At 30.3% G+C, this 23,020-nt stretch overlaps 2 protein-coding genes across 2 annotated transcripts in view; one reads left to right on the forward strand and one right to left on the reverse strand.

Annotated features, from left to right (window-relative positions):
• The window catches only part of LOC142330994 (uncharacterized), a 63,938-nt gene extending 61,717 nt beyond the window's left edge, over positions 1 to 2,221 (reverse strand). Inside the window, exon 1 of the mRNA XM_075376522.1 lies at positions 1,842 to 2,221. Within this exon, the coding sequence (XP_075232637.1) occupies positions 1,842 to 1,925 (84 nt within the window). The 5' untranslated portion in view covers positions 1,926 to 2,221. The remainder of the gene's footprint in view (positions 1 to 1,841) is intronic.
• Positions 1 to 23,020, forward strand: part of nudC (nuclear distribution C, dynein complex regulator) — a 313,220-nt gene that overhangs the window by 75,576 nt on the left and 214,624 nt on the right. The gene's annotated exons all lie outside the window — the stretch shown is intronic.

Consider the following 23,020-nt stretch of genomic DNA (forward strand, 5'->3'; position numbering starts at 1 on the left):
TCCGGTGGCTAAACAGAAAAACAGAGAGAGGCTACCTGATGTGAATCACTAGAAAAAAGTTCAGTCTAAAGAATAAAAAGAATCTTAAGTGATGAGTGAAGTGTTTTTCCGTTACCTTTTACCTTACTCCAGATACGTTCAGTTGAAATTAGATTATATCATTCAATCCTGCTAGTGATTTTTTCACCCGGTTCTCATAGGGATTAGCTTAATGAACATTATTACTTAAAATTTTTTTGTATCTTTTCTATTGTTTATCCTATTAAAAAAAAAGTTGTTAATTTAAAAATTATCTGTAAAAACTACATCAATAATAATATAATATAAATTTACGTATCGTACTTATTTATGACAACAGATTTTTCTTATATTTTGTTTATATTGAATACTGGAATTTTACATTATTTATAGAATCTGTTATTCTTTATAAAATTATTCTTATTATATCTGTAATTATTTATAGAATCTGGAATTTTTTAACCATAGTTGTTTTAACAGTGATTTAAACAAGTTATTTTTTAAATATAATTTTTTATTTTTTTATATATTAGTTTGAAAATTAACCAAATATTTGCGTAACTGTTCGTTTTTTTATATTGAAAAATGATAAATTGTGTTGGTAGGTTATGTAGCGTGTATCAACAAAAGTGTATATGTTCTAAATAATGTAATATTGAAACAACTTTTAAAGTTTGTTATTTTTATTTACAATTGTAATTTTCAGACTTTGATGCATGAAATAAGATGATTATTTATAGATTCTTGCGTATTATGACAACATCCTGTGGCAATTGAATTAAATATCATTTTTTTATTGCATTCCTTTTTGAAGATACTAGTTTTAGTTATGAGTCATTAGAAAGCAGTTAAAGTAAAAGTATTGTGTTGTCTTATAAATATATTATGATAAAAGTTAATTTTATGTATTTAAATTATTTATTATATTTAAGAAATATTTTTTACTTTAAAAAAATAAAATTTGATTTCCCCAAATTGATGTTATTTTAAATTTTAATAAATTTTTTTTTAATGAAATTTGCTTAAAGTTGTTTTATTTATCTTTTTCTTTTTTTTTCATTATTGCACTTCTGTCCATAGAACTATTTTAATTAAAATGTATTTTAAATTTATAAATAAAAAAAGCATAATACCAGTTTAGTTTAAAATAACAAAATTAATTAACCCGTAAGAAATGTTGATATATATGTATTTACTGGATTTAATTTTTTGTAAATTATTTTCTTTCAAGTTAATTTTGATTTTGGTAAACGTAAATTAGAGATTAAGTTTTCAGTCAGAAAAAAAAAATTCGTCCTACACGTTATGTAAGAATATAAACCCAGATGAACGTAATATGTTCGCGCGCGCGCGCCTGTGTGTGTGTAATATAATAAAGATGGGTGTATAATATAATAATAATAAAGATTTGCTTTATATCTTTATTAATAAAATATTAAAACAAACTCTTGGTGGAGGGTGAATTATTAATTTAAAAAATTTGAAGTTAAGATATCAGTGGAAAATACTTTTTTTCTGAAGAGTAGATTAACTTATTATTTTTAAAAGAGTACTCCATTTTTTGTTGTACACAACCTACTATGTACTGATTGTTATTGTATCAGCTGATGGAAATAACTGTTCATTTTTTACGCTTCATTTTGTATTTGTTAGAAAGAAAAGTTTACTCTTGATTAAAATCTTATTACATTTGATTAAAACTATGCTTCATATAAAAATATTTAACTAGTTTTTTTCCTTTTACCTTTAATATCCTAATAATATTTGGCTAGAATAATAAAAAAGTGAAAAATATTACAGTAGATTTATATATAGAACTTTACCGATATTTTGGATTCCGGTACAGGTTGTTGTTGATTTCCGCTACTCGATGATTTAGCGTTGTTTCTTGATGCTTTTCTGTCCATTTTTTTTTCGTAATTATAATAATATAGTCCAATTATATTAATATTGTATATACAGCTAATTCACAGCAATTAATAATTATAAATAAATAAAACTTTACACACTTTATCTATTTATTATAGTAATTAATTAAACTATTAGATTAAAAATTATATCGATGGCACAGATAATAATACAATTTAGTGGTTCATTCACGAGTAATTAATACGTTAAATTCTATTATATTTTATTCATTTATATGTACAAATAAAATAATCGGCTAACCTCTCGGCCGACCTGAATGCCGGCGGACTAGGCACTGCACTGGTCACAATTCTCTCTTCCAGCTGATAGTCTTTCGTTTGGTCTTGACCCTGAGATGACGTCATAGTAATAGAGTAAGTTTTTACTTTACAATATCCTTCCCCACTACTGTTAATAATTCCAGTTACCTACACGGCAAACGCCCACATTTGTTGCAATTTTTACGTAATATTTACCATGCATTTATACATGTATTAGACGTTTTAAGTCGTTATACTTTCAGTTAAAGGTCTTTTTGTAATGTTCATTTTATTTCTGTAGAATCTATTTTTACTTCATCGCTTGATTTACTACATCCTTCTGATTATCTAACCCTGACTCTCTCGTACGTTTCCCTAACCGGATAACTTCCGATTCCTTCTGTATATATTTTTTTTCTGCCGTATTTTAGCGGGTTTTTTTAAAAAAATAAATGTTACTTTAGAATATTAATACGGTGCTTTATATGTAATAATATTTATTTTTTTAAGTAATATACTGCTAGTTTGTTTGTTAAAAACTGATCCATCCGAGTTTTTACATTTTCTGACTTTTTGAAGTTTCGAAGTCAAAGTAGAACCTGTTTGAAAAATATTCATAGATGTTTGGATACATGTTGTTTATATTTAGTCTATTTCACGTAAACAAAAAGAGTCTTATCTGTGGTAAAGAAATTTGATTTTGTAGGTGCTATACGCTTATTAATTTTTTACTTCCTCGAATATTGTAGTATAAGTAGAGCAAAAAGGGAAGTATTTTTTATAGATAGGTTTCAGTTACCCGTTTTTGTTTTTCAGTTCTTGAAGTTTTGAGATTTTCTGAATTATAATTTAAGTAGAGTCAAATCTTTTTCGTATAAAATGTTTGCGTAGCTTAATAACTCTGGTACGAGTGATCACACTGGTTTAATTTATACGGGGTATTAATAATATTAAATCTGTATTAGACACAGCGTTAATATTACGAAGTAATGTTATATTTTTTTTTTAAATTGTCTAAAAACCTACTCCATTTACAATTCATCACCCTCAATTTCCTTGTTTTTCTCTTTCCTTACCTATTAGAGGTAAAATGCGTTCTCAAAATATAATTTCCGGTCTCTCCAGACGTTCTATTGGACGTATCGGGTTAATTTTTTTTTTTGTATTATGCTTGGAATGGCCCACAGATATTTTATTAAGCATCGACAGATTTTCAAAGTTATATTCCTGTTAGTAATAATTTCTTTTTAGGATTTCTCAAAGGAAGCTCATGTTTGGGACGCTTGTGACATATCTGTTGTTCGTTGTGAGCAGAATAAAAAAATCAGCCAGATCCTTCCTGTAGAACTCGCGAACGGACTGGAAATAGGTTTTCAGCCCAATTTTTATAATATATAAGATGAAAATTTGTCAACAGCGTAAGGTCCTGTTGTAACCTATGACTAGTATGAAATTTACTGGGGGTGCATAGCATTATCAGAATTAAAAAAAAAACAAACTATCATTGTTATCTCTCCTCAAATCAAAAACAAACCAAAAAAATCGAAATTTTCGTTGTTTTAAGTTTTTGACATTTTAAATAGAAATAGTTTTTAAGAGTGATATGGAAGAATTTAGGAGCGCAGCCCTATTTTTGGGTCCTGAAAATGGAGGAAGCTATTAAAATGATGTTTTTCTTTCATTTTTAACATGACCTTCACTATTTGACAACTTTTATTAAAAAAAGTAGTTTATAATTTTGAAAACTTTTTAAAATTTTATTTCAAAATTATTTGGAAAGAATTGGAGAAATGTTTGCAACTTCTTATAAGGAATAAAAATTAAATATAGTTTATTGTTGAAGTTAAATAATTATAAAATTTGCTTGCGTGCATGTGCGTGCGTTTTTTCTTTATATAAAAATCCGGTAACGATGCTGTTAAATTTTCCTGGTAATTTAACCCTTCTCCTAATATTTCTAACATGATGACCCTTTATTTTCCAAAAAAAAATTGTTAAAATTTCTGTTGTTAATTTAAAAACTATAAAATATTTCGGCGGCGAGGTTTTTTTCCCCATGTATAAGGCATGAAAAGTGATATCTTAAATAAAAAACTTTTTACCTTCGTAATTTGGTAAAAATTGAACTCTAAGATTTGAGAAATAGATACTAAAAAAAATTAATTTTTTTATTTTTCTGGGTTAAATTCTCAATTTAACGTTAAATTCTCAATTTAATGTTAAATTTCTTATACCAGGCTTGTATAAAAATTTGGCATTGTTATATAATTATAAATTAAGTGAAAAAGTATTGTGACATCAGAACGACCTTACTTAATACATATTTTTAAAATGTAGGTCATATCCGAGTTGGTAGACTAATTCCTATTAATAGTTATGATTAAATCTTCTTACTCGTTGTTTTAAAGGAAATTCCGAATTGTTGAAAATTCTTTGAGTATTATTGATATCGGTTATCAAATTGTCATAAATTTTAATCAGTTTTTTTAGAGATTTAGTTTTATCCATTTCCTTCTTTGTCGATGTAGTTTACCTCGTTAACGTTGGTATTACGATGAATAGATGCAATATATCCGCTGGAATCTCCCATTTAAATTGATCTATGTAAATGTGAAATTTATTGGCTTGACCGTTTCTTGTTGATGAAGTGAAAAGTATTGCGTCACTTTTTTATTAATAATTGTAGTAATAATAAAGTTGTCCTAGATTCGTTCGGATCATCTGTTTAAAAATTGTATCTTGTAAACTGTAAAAAAATTTTGATTCTAGTTCACACAAAAATTATAAAGAAACAGATATAATACGTTTATTTCTTTTATATGGTATTAATTTTTTACGATCAATTAATTATTTTCAGTTGTAAATTAGAATGTATTTTAAAAATATAATGACACTATCAATGAATAGCTTTGGAGACTTTAATGTTGGGTTATACGGATGTATCTCGGCTTCATGTACATATATTTTTTTTAACTTTTCTTTTTTTTAAATATAATGATTTATTAATAATTATTAACCTCTATAAAAAGTTTTTAATTAAAATTAAAAATACATAACATTTTTTCATTAATAATTTATGATATTTTAAATATTTTTTTATTGTTATTGAATTATTTATTGTAATTTTTTTTACAATTAGAGTTTAATAATCCTTAATAAATAAAATATTTAAATTAAAAAAAGGGTTAAATAGAATATATGTATATAAAGTCGGATTCGAACCGATGTGACCTTCCCCTTGTAAGATCTAAATATTTCATTAATTCAATTTGTCTCTAACTTTGGAACCAATGAAAATAAGTACCACTTATGATATATCGTTGAAAAGCTCTCAATGACGGCTTATTACTGTAGTTAAGAAAAAGTCCAAAATCTACATTTTGTTTTAGATTTTGGGCCACCTTGGTCCAGTTGATTACAGTCGAAAGGGGAGGTGCACAACTAGTTACAACAGTCTTAAATCCGAAATTTAAACATTCTACGGCTAATCGTTTTTTAGTTATGTGAGATAAATACGTACGTACAGACGTCACGCCGAAACTAATCAAAATGGATATGTCCATCGAAATCTGAAAACCGATATTTTTCGCGATTACAATACTTCCTTTACTTTGTACAAGGAAATAAAAACCAATTACCTCCACTATTTTGTAGTAAAATTAAAAGCATTTCATTTAATCAGTACCTCTCCTCCTACCAATAACAGTTATGTTATTTTACAATTAGTGGGAATTTCTTTTGTTGTAAATGACAGAATCTATGTGTTTGGTCTGCCTGGTATTACAAGTGTCTACAGCGCTGAACTGTACGCCATCAAAATGACCTTGAATGTCATTAAATCAAAATATCGTCGTCGCATCCTTATCTGTAGCGATTCGTCTAGTGCTCTCCAAGCTTTAGAGGATTTGTATTCTACAGATCCTGTTGTAACCGAAATTCTTAATACAATCGCTAAATTAAATCGTCACAACGCACAAGTGAGTTTCTGCTGGATCTCTAACAGAATCGTAACAGCTCTTATATGAGTACAGTTCCTTACAGAATACTGTTCGTTCAGTACTCTGTAGAGTACTGTTTCTATTATTTTTATAATTAGCGGTTCTGTTACTAATTTCTCTTTTCGTTTCTAATAATGAAGAAATAAACTTATTGATGTATATATTCTAATTCTCATTCTTTGGTTAAATGTTGGCATAATCTCTTGACTACATTTCTGCTAAATCCTGATTAGTTTTTGCAGTGTACAAATAGAGAATATTCCGGGAGGTGTTCGCCAAACTTTTTTTTAAGGAAATGATTCAGAACATCAAAATAAAACAAAAGATTATTTATCTGGTTTAGTTTTCCCTCTGTCCGTTGTTTTCTCTTGTTTTTTCCCCCAATAAAAATGTATGTTTTGAGTGTGCAAATTGTGAGATATTTCAATGAAATTTGGTATACATGTACTTCAGTAACGTATTTTACAAAGTAAATAAATTTGAAAATTATTTTCAAAAATTCAATATGGCGACTATTAAAATTGTTAAATCTTTAATACCTCTGCAATTATCAGTTTTATGGGATTATAAATTATTAAATAAATTGTTAACCCGTCTATTATGGTCAGAATGACACCTAATTTTTTTAAGGTTAAGGAATCATTCGATTTTGCTAGAAACCTCATTTTTGCTTCTCACTCGTACGTGGAACCGCTTTCATACCAAATACCCAAAATTGTAACTGCATTAATGGTTTAGTTGGGCCTAGAAAAAATAGTGGTCCTATTCCGATTAAACTCTAATTTAAAATTCATGGGCGAGTCAAAATCCTTGAAATCAGATAAAATGATCCATCAGAAGAATCGATATGTAGTTATAGCAGTGTAATTAACAGGTAGCCTGTTGCTCGTATTCTGTTGTAATTTGTCTAAATTCCCGTCTAAAAACACTTATATTTGATATGTATTGTTTATTTGTCTATTAATTTTGTTCATTATAATTTGTATTGTGACATCTTTCTTTTCCAAAATCCTCTCATTCTTTCCCTTAACTTTTCTTTCCTTTCATTGGTCCAGCCACTGTCTTTCTTCCACTTCTGTTTCTTTGGAAATTTAGATTCATCAACTAGTCTTCTGATTGATTGTTTGTCGAAAATTAATTAATTATATTATTTTTGTTATATTATTTCTTTCCTTTTTTTAAAGCTTTTATTTAACTCGCTTTAGGAATAATCAAATCTTGCAACTGCTATATCTTTTGATCTATCGTATGAAAATCAATGAAATTTGGTACACGTATGTAACTTCGATGACAATACAGCACTACGGTGTCGGAATTTGATACGACACCTCCCCCCCCAATACCCCCCTCTAATCAATCCCCCCCCACGCACAACCCCTACGCTAAATTCATGAATTTAGTTGAAAATTTTCATTCTCTGAACTACCGTATGAAAATTATAGTAATTTGGTACACGTATGTAACTTCGATGTGTAAAAATTAATATTTTTACTTTTTTTAGACAAAAAAAAAAATACAAAAAAATTATAAAATATATTTGATTACATATAAAATATTATTTTTTAAAAAAGCTTTTATTTAACTAATACGAGGGTTGTTATTTTCAATGTTCGATCGGTCACGAAATTAAAACCACAGTGAAAATAAAAAATTTTTTATTTGTTAGAAGTACTTATATAGTTACGCTATTTCTCTACGTAGTCGCTACTCCGATTTAGACATTTGTCGTAGCGTAGTACCAACTTTCCAATACCCTCGTCATAGAACGTAGCCGCCTGTTTTCAAGCCATGTTTCTACACTGGTCTGCAACTCGATGTCTGCCAAAATGTTGCCCTCCTAGCCAGCGTTTCATGTGATCAAAGAGGTGAAAATCGGATGGAGCCAAGTTACGCTACGACAAATGTCTAAATCGGAGTGGGCGACTATGTAGAGAAATAACGTAACTATGTAAGTACTTGTTACAAATAAAAAACTTTTTATTTTCACTGTGGTTTTAATTTCGCGACCGATCAGACCTTGAAAAAAATAACCCTCATAATACTTATCATTATCGAGCACCAAATTCCAACCAATCGTATTCGTTGTTTTTTAACCAATCATAAGGTGAGAGTAATTCTTACCATTATCAGGCCCGAAATTCCAACCAATCGAATTCTTTGTTTTTTAACCAATCATAAGGTGAGAGTACGAGGGTTATTTTTTTCAAGGTCCCAATCGGTCACGAAATTAAAACCACAGTGACAATAAAATTTTTTTTTGTAACAAGTACTTACTTAATTACGCTATTTCTCTACATAGTCGCTACTCCGATTTAGACAATGGGATGGAGCCAAGTCCGGGCTGTATGGTTGGTGATCAAACATTTCCCAACGAAAACGCTGAAGGAGCTTCTTTGTTACAGCTGCAGTGTGCGGCCGAGGATTTTCATGGAGAAAGACAATGCCTGATGACAACACCTCCTCTCCGCTTATTCTTATTCACCCACCATACAGCCCGGAATTGGCTCCATCCGATGTTCACCTCTTTGCTCACATGAAACGCTAGCTAGGAGGACAACATTTTGGCACAGACATTGAGCTGCAGACCGCGTAGAAACATGGCTAAAACCAGACGGCTCCGTTCTATGACGAGGGTATTGGAAAGTTGGTACCACGCTATGACAAATGTCTAAATCGGAGTGGTCACTATGTAGAGAAATAGCGTATGTAATTTTAATTTCGTAACCGATCGGATCTTGAAAAAAATAACCGTCGTATTAATATTAACATTAATAAAAAAGGAAACAAATTAAAAAAACCTCTACAAAGTAAAAAATAATAATTAAGTCAAATTGAGAATTTAAACAAAAAAATATAATATACTAGCTCTACCCGCTACGCTTCGCTGTGGCACATTGTGGTTGCATGGATGAGAAATGAGAAACAAAACAAAGCATACGTTTCATAGAAGTTTAATTTTGCAATACTTGTGGATATACAATACTTTTTTGTTTTTCCACTGTCTGCGTAGATATAAAGGCTTTGCTAAACTAAGGGCTAAAGGTTTGCCTACTCGGGAACACGCAACATACAGTTGCCCCATGTGAGAAGCAATCCGCATCTAAATCTAAATCACACAATTTTAAAGATTGACCTTGAGCTTTATCGATTGTGATTGCAAATGCCAATCAAATTGGGAATTGCAATCTTTTAAATTAAAATGGTGTATCGGTCGGGATCATGGGTATTTGAGGAATGAGGACATCTTCACCTTTGAAAGGCCCAATTAAAATCGTTGCTTCCACTACGTTATTCATCAATTTCTTAACTGCAAGTCGCGTGCCGTTGCAGAGTTTTGGCTGATTAATATTCCGCAACAGGATGATTGTCATTTTTTGATCGAACCGTTGCTAGAATCAGTCTAATGAAGGAATGTTTTCCCAGTTCCTCCTGGCGCATCCAAGAAGACAGTCCCCCCAACTCCGTCATTTATCATTTGTATTATGCGATCATAAATGCCTTTCTGTTCACGCATTAATTTGGGAATGTTTGATTGGACATATGACTGAAGATCACCAATGTTGTAACTCTGTTCACGGCGTAAATCCACATCAAATGAAGCAATTGCAGCTTGGGTGGGTTCTGGCATTCCCAATTGACTAAGAACTTTATTTGCAATAGCTAAGCACTTGTCTTCAATATTTATCAATGCTTCGTTGTAAATGACTTCTGTAAATTCCACGGTCATATTGGTATTTTCTCGGCGTTCTCTATGCAAAATATCCTCAGCCATATTCGATCGATATCTTTCCCATAACTCTGTGGGTGATGAAGGGAAGCAAGCGGTCAATATAATTGTGAATAATGCGCGAATTTGGTTTGGATGTGCAGTGTTGCACGCGTCATTAATACATATATCCCACTGTCGGTCGTTTTCTAATAAATTCAGAGCTTGGTGAAAGGCGCAGCTCAATCACGACAGGATCACACAAAAGTACCTCGATTAAAGTGAATATTTAATTCAGATTGTATAATAATCTGAATCAGATGCAAGTGGATACGTTTTTATCGATACATGTATTGTTTCACATATGACTGCGGTTGTCGTTAGCTAGTATGGCGAGTGTTCACCTCGCTTCCGACAGATGGCGCGGTCACTGGTACACAGCTAACCGTTAAAAAAACTGTTTTCTCGCGGTCGCGGGTATGTAACTGATGCGAAAAATAGATAAATCTTTGATGCGGGTTATATATCGTGCTAAAATTTGAGCTCAATCGGTGAAGAACATTTTGAGTTTTTGAAGCGTACACAAACGAACTTAACATTTTTATACATAAAGATTTGTGGGCTGCGAAAAAAAGCCCTCAAGCCATGCGAAAAAACACATTTTAAATGCTTACAAAAGCAGAGTAATGCATACAAATTACAGAATAATCAAACGGCGTTGATTTCAGATGTTAATAAACTGCTAACGTAAGTAGAAGTTGTGCTGCTTCAGTGTACAACGTGATTCTCGAGTATGAATCTACTAATGAAAACATAAGAAAATTACGAATTTGAATTATTTAGAAATAGTTTAGCGGATGTCCTTCGGAAGAGAATTCGGTTATTGTCTTCGACAACGCTTCTTATCATTAAACGAAAAGAATTCCAGCCGTGTTATAGAAAAACAATGATATCAAAATGTGGCTTAGTTCAAAAGGAATAATTTTTGAAGAGGTTTAAGTTAATGTTCAATCTTTGTAAAGGGTTTCGCGTATTAAAAGTAATTATAGTCCGTATGGAACGGACCAAGTAATAATTGTTTGGTCATATATATATGGAAAAAAATAACTTAACAAAGGATTTTTTGGTCATTATGTAGGGATATTATTTTCTGTGTATTTGGTTTTTTCGACTTTTTTTGTTCAAAGAAATCTGTTACTTAACCTTAGTGATTTTGTTTACATTGGCAACGGCCATTCGAGCTCTTTGTGATTGGTCGTTGTGTTTGACAGCAGCCATCTTGCATTTATCTGATTGGTTTTCCTTTGTTTACATTTCCATATGATTTATTAGCCCCTTATTTATTAAAAAACTGTACAAATTAAAAATAAATAGAGTTATTAAAAATAGATGAAAACAATCTTTGATGCGGGTTATATATCGTGCTAAAATTTGAGCTCAATCGGTGCAGAACATTTTGAGTTTTTGAAGCCGTACACAAATGAACGTAACATTTTTATATATATAGATTAACAAATATAAAAATGCACTGAAAAGTAAAAAATAAATTATATAAATATCTAGTAAATAACCAATAACAGATGTAATTTTAAAACTAAAAGTAATGAAAATATTTAGTTAAAAGCGTGGCGAAGTTTTTATAACAATGTTTTCGAATAAGTATTTATAGACATTTGCTGTATTTTAAAATATATTTTTTGTTTAATGAGGTTGTTTAGTATATATGAGTTTTAATTTTTTGATGGTTCAAATTTGTACCGAGAATACCTTTAAGGGTTAATAAGATAAAAATTAAATTTAGAAATCTTGCACAAAGTTATTACATTTTGACGGTAATTTGAAAAATTATTATTATCATTATTATAATTGTAATCGTAATAATGAATTCATTAAATAAAAATTCATAATTAATTAAAATGAAACTTTTAGCGGAAAGAGTGCGTTCAATTTGGCTTGAACGCACGATGAACTATGTGAGAAAACGTACAAAGAAAGCGGCGTGGGTGCATTTTCCAAGATTGTTAGTTGTAAGCTAGTCAGTCTCAACTGGAGAGGTTCCAGCAGACCTTTCCTCCTCCTCGCGTCGTTGTTGAAAATGAAAACGAAGATTATTGTAAAAATAAATGTTGTGGTGTTTTTAAATAAATTATAAAAACTGCGCCACGCTTTTATTTAACTAAATATTTTCATTACTTTAATAATTACGTAATTTTTTTATTTTTTATTTATTGGTTATTTATATAATTTTATTTTTATATTTTTCAGTGCATTTTTATATTTGTTAACATATGTTTTTTTTTGTTTAAAATTCTCAATTTGATTTAATTCTTATTTTTTACTTTTTAGAGGGTTTTTCTAAGTTTCCTTTTTATGTTAATATTAATATTAGTTAAATAAAAGCTTTTTTAAAAAATAATTTTTTATATGTAATCATTTTACATTTATAATTTTAGCTCACCTAAATATATTTTAGCTCGTCTAGTGCTCGTGGTCGCAAATTAGTTGTTCAACAGCTGATTTTCGAAGTCGAAGGTTCTTAGGTTCAAATTTTAGTAAAGCTTAACTGATTTTATACGAAATTGAATATTAGATACTGTAGACCCGGTGTATTTTTGAGGTTGGGTTCAATTCATCACACGTCTCAGGAGTGGTGAATCTGTGCAAGACTAGACCTCATCTACATGTTATACATATTATCTCATTGAGCCATGGAGAACGGGTTTCTCATTGTTGACTAATTGAACAAATTTCAACGTGCTCGTTAGGAAAGTAAAAAAAACCAAATAAAAAATTAATAAATTTATATTTTTACTTTCTTGTTATCTTAGCTCTAGACCTGTACTGCAAAAAGAAAAGTATGGTAATCAATCAAAAAATGGGGTATTTTGTTTTGCATTTCCCGATGTTTCATGACCCAGGAACCCAAAAAAAAAAAAAACAAAACGGGGGTAATCAATGAACCTGCATCACTTCGTTTCTTCTGAATGAGATTTCGGGTAATCGTTCGACGATTATTTTCCTTGTCCATCCTCACTGCTAATTTAACTATTTCACATTTTAAAAAAACCAGAATAAAACTAAAATAAACTTTAATGGTCACTGTTTTCAAACAGTAGAAATGATTTATCAGAATTCTTTACAGAACTTTGTAAATTAAATTTCATGAAGCTAGCAGTTTAAAAGACAACCCATAAGTAAAACAGTAATTTCAGAATAGCCGTTAGAAGTTTCTACATTGTTAATTAAAACAATTTCATATTGCATTTATAAAATGTTGCAGCTGCAACAAGTATGAATAAAGTAGGCCTACTTAGCATGCAACCTCCCCCCCCCCACACACACACGCACACAAAGTACATTGTTACGCATAACTTTAATAATATTTTTTATTAAGAGTAAGAATAATTTTTATTCTTATCACGTATTGATAATTATTGTTATCGTAACATATGCACTGTTTCACAATTGTATATAAATTATTAAGAAGATATTATGACAATTGTAACTAATAAAGTGTATTGTTCTCAATAGAGCTATTCATAAATGTTATTAGTATTATAATTATGTCATATTTGAAAGTTATATTTTACCTAATAATAGGTCGATTGTGTTATTTAAAAGATAATCTTTGAACGCATTATTTGTATGCGCATGTAAATAATATGTGGTTGCATTTGATAAATGTTTATAAATCTGTTATATGTGTTTTTATACATTTCCTGATTCGCATGCATATTTGTACATTATATATATATATATATATATATATATATATATATATATATATATATATATATATATATGAATGCGTAAATGCTTTTCTGCCGTAGGTTGTATTTTATTTAGAATAAAATCGAACCGTTTTACTATCAGGTAAACTTAACGTAACCTCAGTTGTAGTACGAGTAACTTAATATCGATTTCTCGTAATCCATTTTATCAAGTTCCAAATTCCAAATTTCTTACTTTTTCGTTTCTTGCAAATAGTTTTCATGAAATTGAAGTTTTTATGAGCACATCTATATTTTAAATAAATGATTTAAAATGAAATAAATAAAATCTACTTCAAATTTGCTTTAAAAAGTAAGAAAGTCGGAAACGAATTCCTAACTTTTCCGGTTACGCCGGTAGATGAAATTTTTATTTTTATTTTTGGTTCCCATACTTGAGGGGAAGCGTTTGGATAAAAGTAATTTTTAAGGAAATAATCCTTAAATGGTGATAATAGATTTAAAAAAAATAACTTTTTAAAAGATACAAAGATACAGCCATTATTCTAAATATACAAAGTTTTAATTTTTTAGGAAAGGGCTGAAAATATTTAGTATTTTTTTTTTCAAAAAGTTCTAGAGTAAGACTGTCAAAATATTAACAGTTGTTAAATTTAAATGCAACTTGCAACATGGTAAAATAAGTTTTTTAAAAATATTTTTGGTACCTTAGATCGTTGGGTGGGACGGGCAAAAAAATTTGTAGCGGTTGAAGGCCTATTGATTTAGAAAATATAAATGCAAAATATTCTCATTCGCTTCTTTCTGAACCAAAATAAAGAAAAACGTATAAAGTAATTTTTTTGGGGGAGGGGGTCGAATATTAAATAAAATTTTGGGTAATTTGTAACTATATAATTAAAATTTCAACTTTTATAAAAAGTCTTTTGTTAGAGGACCCCAGTAAAGATTTGAAATTCTATTTCGGCTAAAATTCCCCTTCCTTTTTTCCAATCTTTGCAAAAATTTGACACATTCTTTCCCCTCCTTTCTACAAAGTTTGAAGAATTGAATTGATGTTTTAATTCTGTGTCAATTTTCTCACAATAATAGATTTATTAATTACTTAATTTGATACTAATTTACAATACTAGAATTAACAATAAATGAAAACAATTAATTTTTTCATGGAATTGAACGTAAAGCGCAGGAGGACATGAAAACAGACACATAATTAAATCAATTTTCTGCCATAACTTGACTATTTGTTAACCGATTTTCAATACTAAAATGCCATTTTGTTCAAAATAAAAGGCCTAATATTTTACAAATAATTTTGATAAAACTAATGTTTTTGGAGATGTAACGGATTGAAAAATAAACATGGCCGCCATTTTGTAATTTGCGAAGGTATTAAGTCCTGATTTTTTGTAATTTTAAAACTTTATTACAAAGACGCTTACCAAATATTAATGTGAATTGGTCTATCCGAACTTGAGATATAAAAATAACAAAATGGCGGACAGGGAAGGAACGAAGTAGAAATTGCCATTTATCCTAAGGATATTTTTTGTTTAGTTTTACAAGCAGAATCCGAAAAGGTATAGCCAGTCCACCATTTTGTAAACAATATATATATATCGTGGGAGGGGAAAACAAAATAAATTATCAGAAAAGGAGGGAAACAACAGAAGGGAAAACCGAGAATGACATACGCTTCATCATCGTCTTCTTCACTGGCCGCTACTGAACTCGGCTCTTATACAATAAGTAACAAATGTAAACGTGGCAGAGGTCGTGGGGGACCTAGAAGTCTATACTATTTTTACAAAATATAGTAATTTAAAAGATATTCATGTATTTCGAATTTTGTTACGGATTTCTTTAGTATAATAATATAAAAGAAGTAAGATCAGAATCAGTTCTCCAAAAATCGGCATTTTTTTCGGATTAATCTACAAAAAAACTTTTCAAATAAAGTGTTGATTGTTAATTCTAATAGGTTTTATGAAAATCTTGTTGTTTTACTGTTATTTTTTGTTTTTGTTATTGTTTGGTTATAGATTTGTTTGTTTTTCGTTGGTTACGTTTTATGTTACTGTTATGTTACATTATTTATTTTTATTGTTAGTGTTTTTGTGTTGCGTTTTATGATTCGTTGTGTATCGAACTTATCTTTACCTTTCGAGTATGTAGGGTTCAGTTTCTTCGTTCTTCGGAAGTCATTCAGTCTTGTTTGAGACTTTGCTAAATGCGTTTTCTTTTGAGTTTATGTTAGTAGTACACAGATTGTGGCATTCGAATCGATGGCATCCTGGCTGAGGCTAGATTGAAAGATGTCGTTGCCGAGGTACTGAAGATGACCTCCGGTAGTCCATAAGGGCTAGATACGGAGCGGGTAGCGTGGCAATCGAAACCATCCTTGTTTTTCCCTGTGGAGTCAAGATGTCCTCCCGTTTTATATTTAAACTGGACCGATGGTATCCCAACGTTAAATTTTCCATAATGTTTACATTGAATATATAATCCGCAATTTTTTAATAGTGAAATTTGATTACATATTTAACATTTTATTTCGTTTAACCCCTTATAAACTTAGAAACTTAGTTTTTCGTAATTACTTATATCTATTTATCAATTCATGGTTTTTTTTAATTTTTTTAATTTGTTTGATTTGATCCCTAGTCAATTTTTACTTTTTTTATTTTTTTAATTTACGTTTGATTTGATCTCCTAGTCAATTTTTACTTTTTTTTATGTAGGTTACTTATATGTGTTATGTATAGTTTCCGCACTGTTTAGTATAATAATTAAAATATCATTTTGGTATTGACGTATCTTTACTGTGTAATTTTTACCTATCTCATTATAATAAATGACCTTGAATTTTTTTCTGATACGATCGTAGTATTGGTGGTACTTTCTCTTTTAACTACGTTTATCCAAATCATTTCCTTTTATTAATTTATTTATTTTTACTTTTCATGTGGTATTCATCTGTAAGGTTCTAATAGCCTAGTTGTGTAATATTTCACCATTATTACACAACATAGAATGTAACCTTGATGACCCTGTTCTTCGTTTGTTTTTTAATTTTGGTCTTCAAGTCGCGGTTGCTTAATCTCTTCATGAAATATATAAGTCGTGGTCTTTAACTTGTAATTCTATTTATTATTACGTATGAATCCATGTAATCCGAGTAATTTTTGTGTAATATTGGAATTCCTTCGAGGAAACATTAATCATTTATTTATTTTGTATATTATTTCTTTTTATTGTTTTGTATATTTATTTTTTTTTTGTTTTTCTAATTTCTTCCTTTTTATACTTCTGTCATAAAAAAACGTAGGTTTGTAAATTCAAATAAAAAAAGCAATGAATTTTTAAAATTATCAATATTATATAAAGGGATAACGTGTTTTTCGTTTGTTCGCGATAAACGATTTTGTCAGAGAAGTTTCCGTTCCTCTTGACAAGTATACGTTGCGGATTTAGTACGAATTTTAAATGCAGTTGTGTGCGTGTCTACATCTTCTTGACGTTGTTGCGCAAACAACGTCAATATTGCGAACAATATTGACAAATTCTCAATATTGCGAATCAATATTGAGATTAGTCCAAGTGTGGTAAGTAAGGTCACCCACCGGGTTGGTCTAGTGGTGAACGCGTCTTCGCAAATCAGCCGATTTCGAAGTCGAGAGTTCTAAGGTTCAAATCGTAGTAAAGGGGGTTACTTTTATACGGATTTGAATATTAGACTTGGATACCGGTGTTCTTTGATGGTTAGGTTTCAATTAACCACACCTGTCAGGAATGGTTGACCTGAGACTGTACAAACTACATTACATTTACACTCATACATATCATCCTCATCCGAAGTAATACTTTAAGTGATTCCGGAGGCTAAACAGAAAAGGACGAAGTGTGGTAAGATCGGGGCTTTATGGTGGCCGTTGCCACGGTTCTGTAGATGCTTGTGAACCACGGCCAATCCAGACGTCTGGTAATGTTCGTTAGGAAATTGCGTAATCGTTGAGCAAATTGAACTGGAGAATAAACCATGTATAAACCCCGTGGAGAATAAACCAAGTAAATTTTACGTTTGATCTTACAACGTACGATAAACGTTCCACGCCACCTATTGTTTTCGGGCAGATGTATCAGTTTCTCCTCGCCAAGTCGAACCCAGGCGTGGTGATATACACTGATGGGTCGAAGCATGACGGTAACGTTGGTTGTGCTTTTATCAATGAACAGACCTATATGTTTGGCCTACCCGGTGTTACGAGTGTGTTCACCGCGGAACTACTCGCTGTGGATAGGGCTCTAAGTATCGTTGGCCCTAAATATAGGAGCATTCTTATTTGCAGTGACTCATACAGTGCTTTCCAGGGGTTGGGAAACCCTTGTTCCAAACATCCTGTCGTCATTGACATTTATGATAAAATCGCCGAGTTAGACGCAACAGGGAGGTTAGGTTTTTGCTGGATCCCTAGCCACGTTGGAATTCCAGGTAACGAAAGGAAGCGTGTATTCAGCCTCCTTTCACCACCCGAGTTATACTACCTTTGATTTTATCAGTCATATAAAACAACCACTGCGAGCAAGGTGGCAAAGTGACTGGACGACTACCGTCGATGATAAACTCCGATGGATTAAAGATTCAGTGTTGCCGTGGGGCTCCACTTGCAGAAACTCTCGTCGTGAGGAAGTGGTCCTCTGCCGGTTACGGTTGGGACATACGAGGGTCACACACGATTACCTAATGTCAGGAGAAGACCCACCCCTGTGCACACGATGCAACTGCCGCATGACTGTGCACCACATTCTCGTGGACTGCATATGTTATGCGGCGTTGCGTCATCAGTTTAACATACCCAGAAACATCCGTGATATCTTGTGCAATGATAGCGGGATTTTGGAACAGGTGTTTCTCTTTTTGCATAGTACCGGGTTACTGCAAAGGATTTAATATGCTCATATATGTTTTTCTGTAAGGAGAGTTTTTTTAATAATTTTAACCTTTATTTTCAGTTTGATTTTTTGGTTCTATGTATTTAATTTTACTATCCGGGGAGGGGATTTTTGCCCAACCCATCGGAGTTAGGTAAGTTTTATATACTTTCTTTAATCTATTACTTTAACTTTTATATTTTATCAACTTTGTCTGTGGCATTAGTTTTGAGTTTTATTTTGCCTTCTTGGCTTGTTTTAGTAAATTTTTATTATATGATTAATATTACGTTTACAATTTGTATAGTTTATTATTTCGGAGTTATTTTACCCTTTTACTAATAACTACCGGGCGATGATATCGCCCAGGCGTTTTTCGCCCACAAACAAAAAAAAAAAAAAATGGAGATCCGTCGTACTATTCAGACCCGTTCTCTGATATCCTTCTTTTAAAGTTAAGGTATAACTAAACAAATGAATAAATAGTTCTTAAGTATAATTGTATGTGCAAAGAAATTACAATGAAATTGTAAACAGTACGGTAAGAGTCTCGTCCTAGTAAAGGCAGTTACTTTTATGTGGATTTGAATACTAGATCGTGGATACCGGTGTTGTTGGATTGTTGGGTTTCAATTAACGACATATCTCAGGAATGGTCGACCTGAGAATGTACAAGACTTTAACTTGATTTACACTCATACATATCATCCTCATTCATCCTCTGATGTAATACCTGAGCGGTAATTCCCGGAGGCTAAAAAGGAAAAGAAAAACAGATATCGTATCTTGCGCTCAAAAAACAAAAAATTCTGTAATATAATTAAAACTGTTCTTAACAAGATGATACTGATATCAAAAAAGGTAAAGACACTACATTATCAAAATATATTATTAGTTTAGAATTTTATTTAAAAAAAGTACATGTTAAATATGTGTGACAGACAATAAATTTAAATTGATAGATAATAAACAATGTTTAAGAGTTCCATATGATAAGTTGTTACAAAACTTTTACCGGTCCGATTTCATTTATTAAACAACGAATAATGATAAGAATTGTTCATTTCTGTAAATGTGATAAATACTACATATAAATGAAATCGGGCATAAACATAAATACATATAGTAGTATTTTTGCTCAGTTAGTAAGTAATAATTGTACCAAGTTTGGTTGAAATCGGTCCTGAGGTTTAGGAGGAGATTAGGAACAAACATAAGTACATACCTAACCACATACTTACATACATTGACTTTTATTTGTTAAGATTTAATGACTAATGAAAAATGTGGAAAGTAATAATATATTCCTGTTGTAAAAAGTAATAAAAAATTATTTTTAACTTGTAGGTGTTTTATAATAATTAATGTTTATTACGAATGATCTTTTAATGAAATTGCTTAAATTTTATTACTTTCATAAGTTGTTCACGTGATTACTGTGTAATACTGCGCTGTAAGAAATTCAAGTTGATTTGAATTCTCGTTTTAAAACAAATTTATTTTTGTATCTTTAAACATCGCCTTTAAATATACTTTATAGTATTGTTGCTTATTAATTTTAACTTCTTCCATACATGTAATGTTATTTTCTAATGACCTTCGTGTACTAATTTCTTTTAAACAAGCATCATTGTATCTAATACTTAACATATATATGATTTTTAAAGTTTGATCATAACATGTTTTACACAGAACATGTACCATGATCAAGTTACTTCTTATTATCATCATTATCATCGCTTACTTATTTGATTATGATACATCCTACAAATAAATTCTTTTGAAGACGGTCAGGTGTATGAATAATATGTATATGACCTACTTTTATTAATTTATACCACGACCTTGCAATGTCAACCGTGTATGCAAGATCGACCATGTATGTATGCAAGATTACACGAATATTATGACTGTCTTGTTTGACGTGCGTAATTGGGTTTTTTCTTTATTTTGGAACAAAAACATTTTTATTAATCCTCCACTGTTTTCGAATAAAGATTTTTTCTTTTTTTTGAATGTTCAAACTTTTATTTTGACTAGTAAAAGTTCATACCTTAACTAACGTAAATTACCTATTTGTAGGGTAGGATTTTATTATTTTTTGTTATCATATGCTGCGACTAACCTTAATTCATACGGTCAGAAAAACAAAATCATACAGCTAATGCAGATTTCAATATTAATTTTGTCAAGGGATGAATTAGGTATAATTTAGATCGGGGACAGTAGGCAATATCCCCCATTATATTTAAACCCAATTTTACTGTTTCTAGCTTACTGACCAAAACGGAACTTGTGGTTTTTTCTTAGAACGTATTTTCTCTAGAAATCTAATTATACATTAAAAAAAAGCATCCCTCGTCGCGGCTTCGCCCGCGCACTATATGCGTATATTTCTACAAAAATTGGAAATAGTTTTTCAGTAATTATGTGAGGGCTGTTGCTCTGAGTTCAGTTATTAACGGATTATAATAATTTTTTAAGCATGGCCCGTTGGTATAAGTACATTAATAAAGTTAATATAAAAAAAAAACCGCTTACCAACAATTGAATTCGAAGCGTTCAAGCCCTTTCGGAATTAAATTCCATCTTCAGGATCAAACTGATCCACATCCTATTAAAAGTTGAGACCACCAAATTGACAGGACGTTCACGTTGACATAATTTTATAGCATATGACGACCAGCTGTTATGTTTTAAGCAAATACCGCGATTTTTTTAATAATTTATATTATAAATAGGATGAATATGAGAGTTCCTGAAGATGGAATTTAATTCGAAAGCGCATGAACGCTTCGAATTCAATTGTTGGTAAACGACTTTTTTTTTTATATTAACTTTAATTATCCACAAATTACCGGATAAAATAATTAATTTGGATGATTAACATCTTTTCAGTTGTTAAATATATTAATAGTGGTCATTCCCTTTAATTTTATTATCAAAGTAATTTATTTTTCCTTATAATAGGATAATGAAATTTTTTCATAAGCTAATATAAAAGTGATTGTGGTGTATAACTACTTTGAAGTTTTATTATCAAATTTTAAAAAAATTAATTTTTAAAACTCTAAACATATAGCAGCTGTTACAGAAATTATGTTGAAAAACTAATGAAAAAGCCTTTTTTTTACTTTCAGATAAAACATGAATGTATTAGTCCGTTTGATATTACTATAAATAGAAGTATACGACTTAAGAAGAATTCTAGGAACTTTTGTTATTGGAATATTTACTTTTTATATTAAAACCATGATTTATTCATATCTTTAATAATACATTTATCACCATTTTATTTATATCAAATGTTAGTATCTTAGCATTTCAATGCCAATTATGTGAAAATTATGTATTACCGCCGTTTATTCATTTCAAAGAATCTAATCTTGTTCTTCTGTCTGATCCGTTACATAAAAATCATGATTCGCTAAAGGTTTAATACTACTGTACCTAAAGCCTTACTGTACCATCTGCTCCGTGATATGAATAGTAAAAAAAATTCAGTATAGTAATTTATCCTTGATTTAATAACAGACTCTGTGTTTACCCCTTTACCCTCACTTTTTCAATTGAAATGTAATTCAACACGTTAATTTATAGTATAGGAAGATGTTATTATAGTGGTATATACGTATTAATACGTTTATAGCGTACAGGTTTCTCGATCGTTAAATATTACTTACACAGCGGTGAAATTATACAAGAATGTAGTACATTCAAGGTTTTCAAATATAATATATACGTGTATTAGTTTTAAATGTAATTTAGTTTAGACAAGGATAAAGTAGCTTTTGTGCTCTCGTCTTGATGAATTATGCTCATTTTATTGTTTATGTAGAAATGCTAAACGGTTAATTAAAATTATTATGGATTTATTTTTATCGTTACTTTCATCGAATTACGGTAAATTTTACAAATAATTATGTAAAAAAAAAAGTTTAAAATGCCTTTAAACGCAGTAAAAGGTAAAAAATAATTTTAGGACGGTATCTCAGATTGGATTTGATGACAAGCTTGGATGGTGATATGTAACATTATGTGAAAGTCACAGCTTCAAATTAAAAATTTGATATTTTTACCTATTTTTTCTTATGCGAGATAACACTGTCTAGTATTATTAACCGTTTAAAAGAAACCAATCTTTACCAGGATTTGAATTGACTTAACCAGGATTTGAGAACCTTTGACTTCGAAAATCACCCGTTAAACAAGAATCTTCGACGTTGAGTTTACCACTAGACCAGCCCGGTTTGATGAATGATTATAGATGATTAATGATATTGAAAATGGCACTAAATTTAGTAGATCATATAATAACTGTTTGATGAAGTCGAAATTAACATAGACAATGACGTATGTAGACAGTAACAGTTGATTGATTTAGGTTATAGGTTTTTTTTTGTTTATAAAGAATGAAATCAGTGAGGTTTGAACTGTGGTAAACATTTCGGGAGTATTTAGAAACCT

This window comes from Lycorma delicatula, chromosome 10 (assembly GCF_047948215.1).
Source record: "Lycorma delicatula isolate Av1 chromosome 10, ASM4794821v1, whole genome shotgun sequence".
Taxonomy (NCBI): domain Eukaryota; kingdom Metazoa; phylum Arthropoda; class Insecta; order Hemiptera; family Fulgoridae; genus Lycorma; species Lycorma delicatula.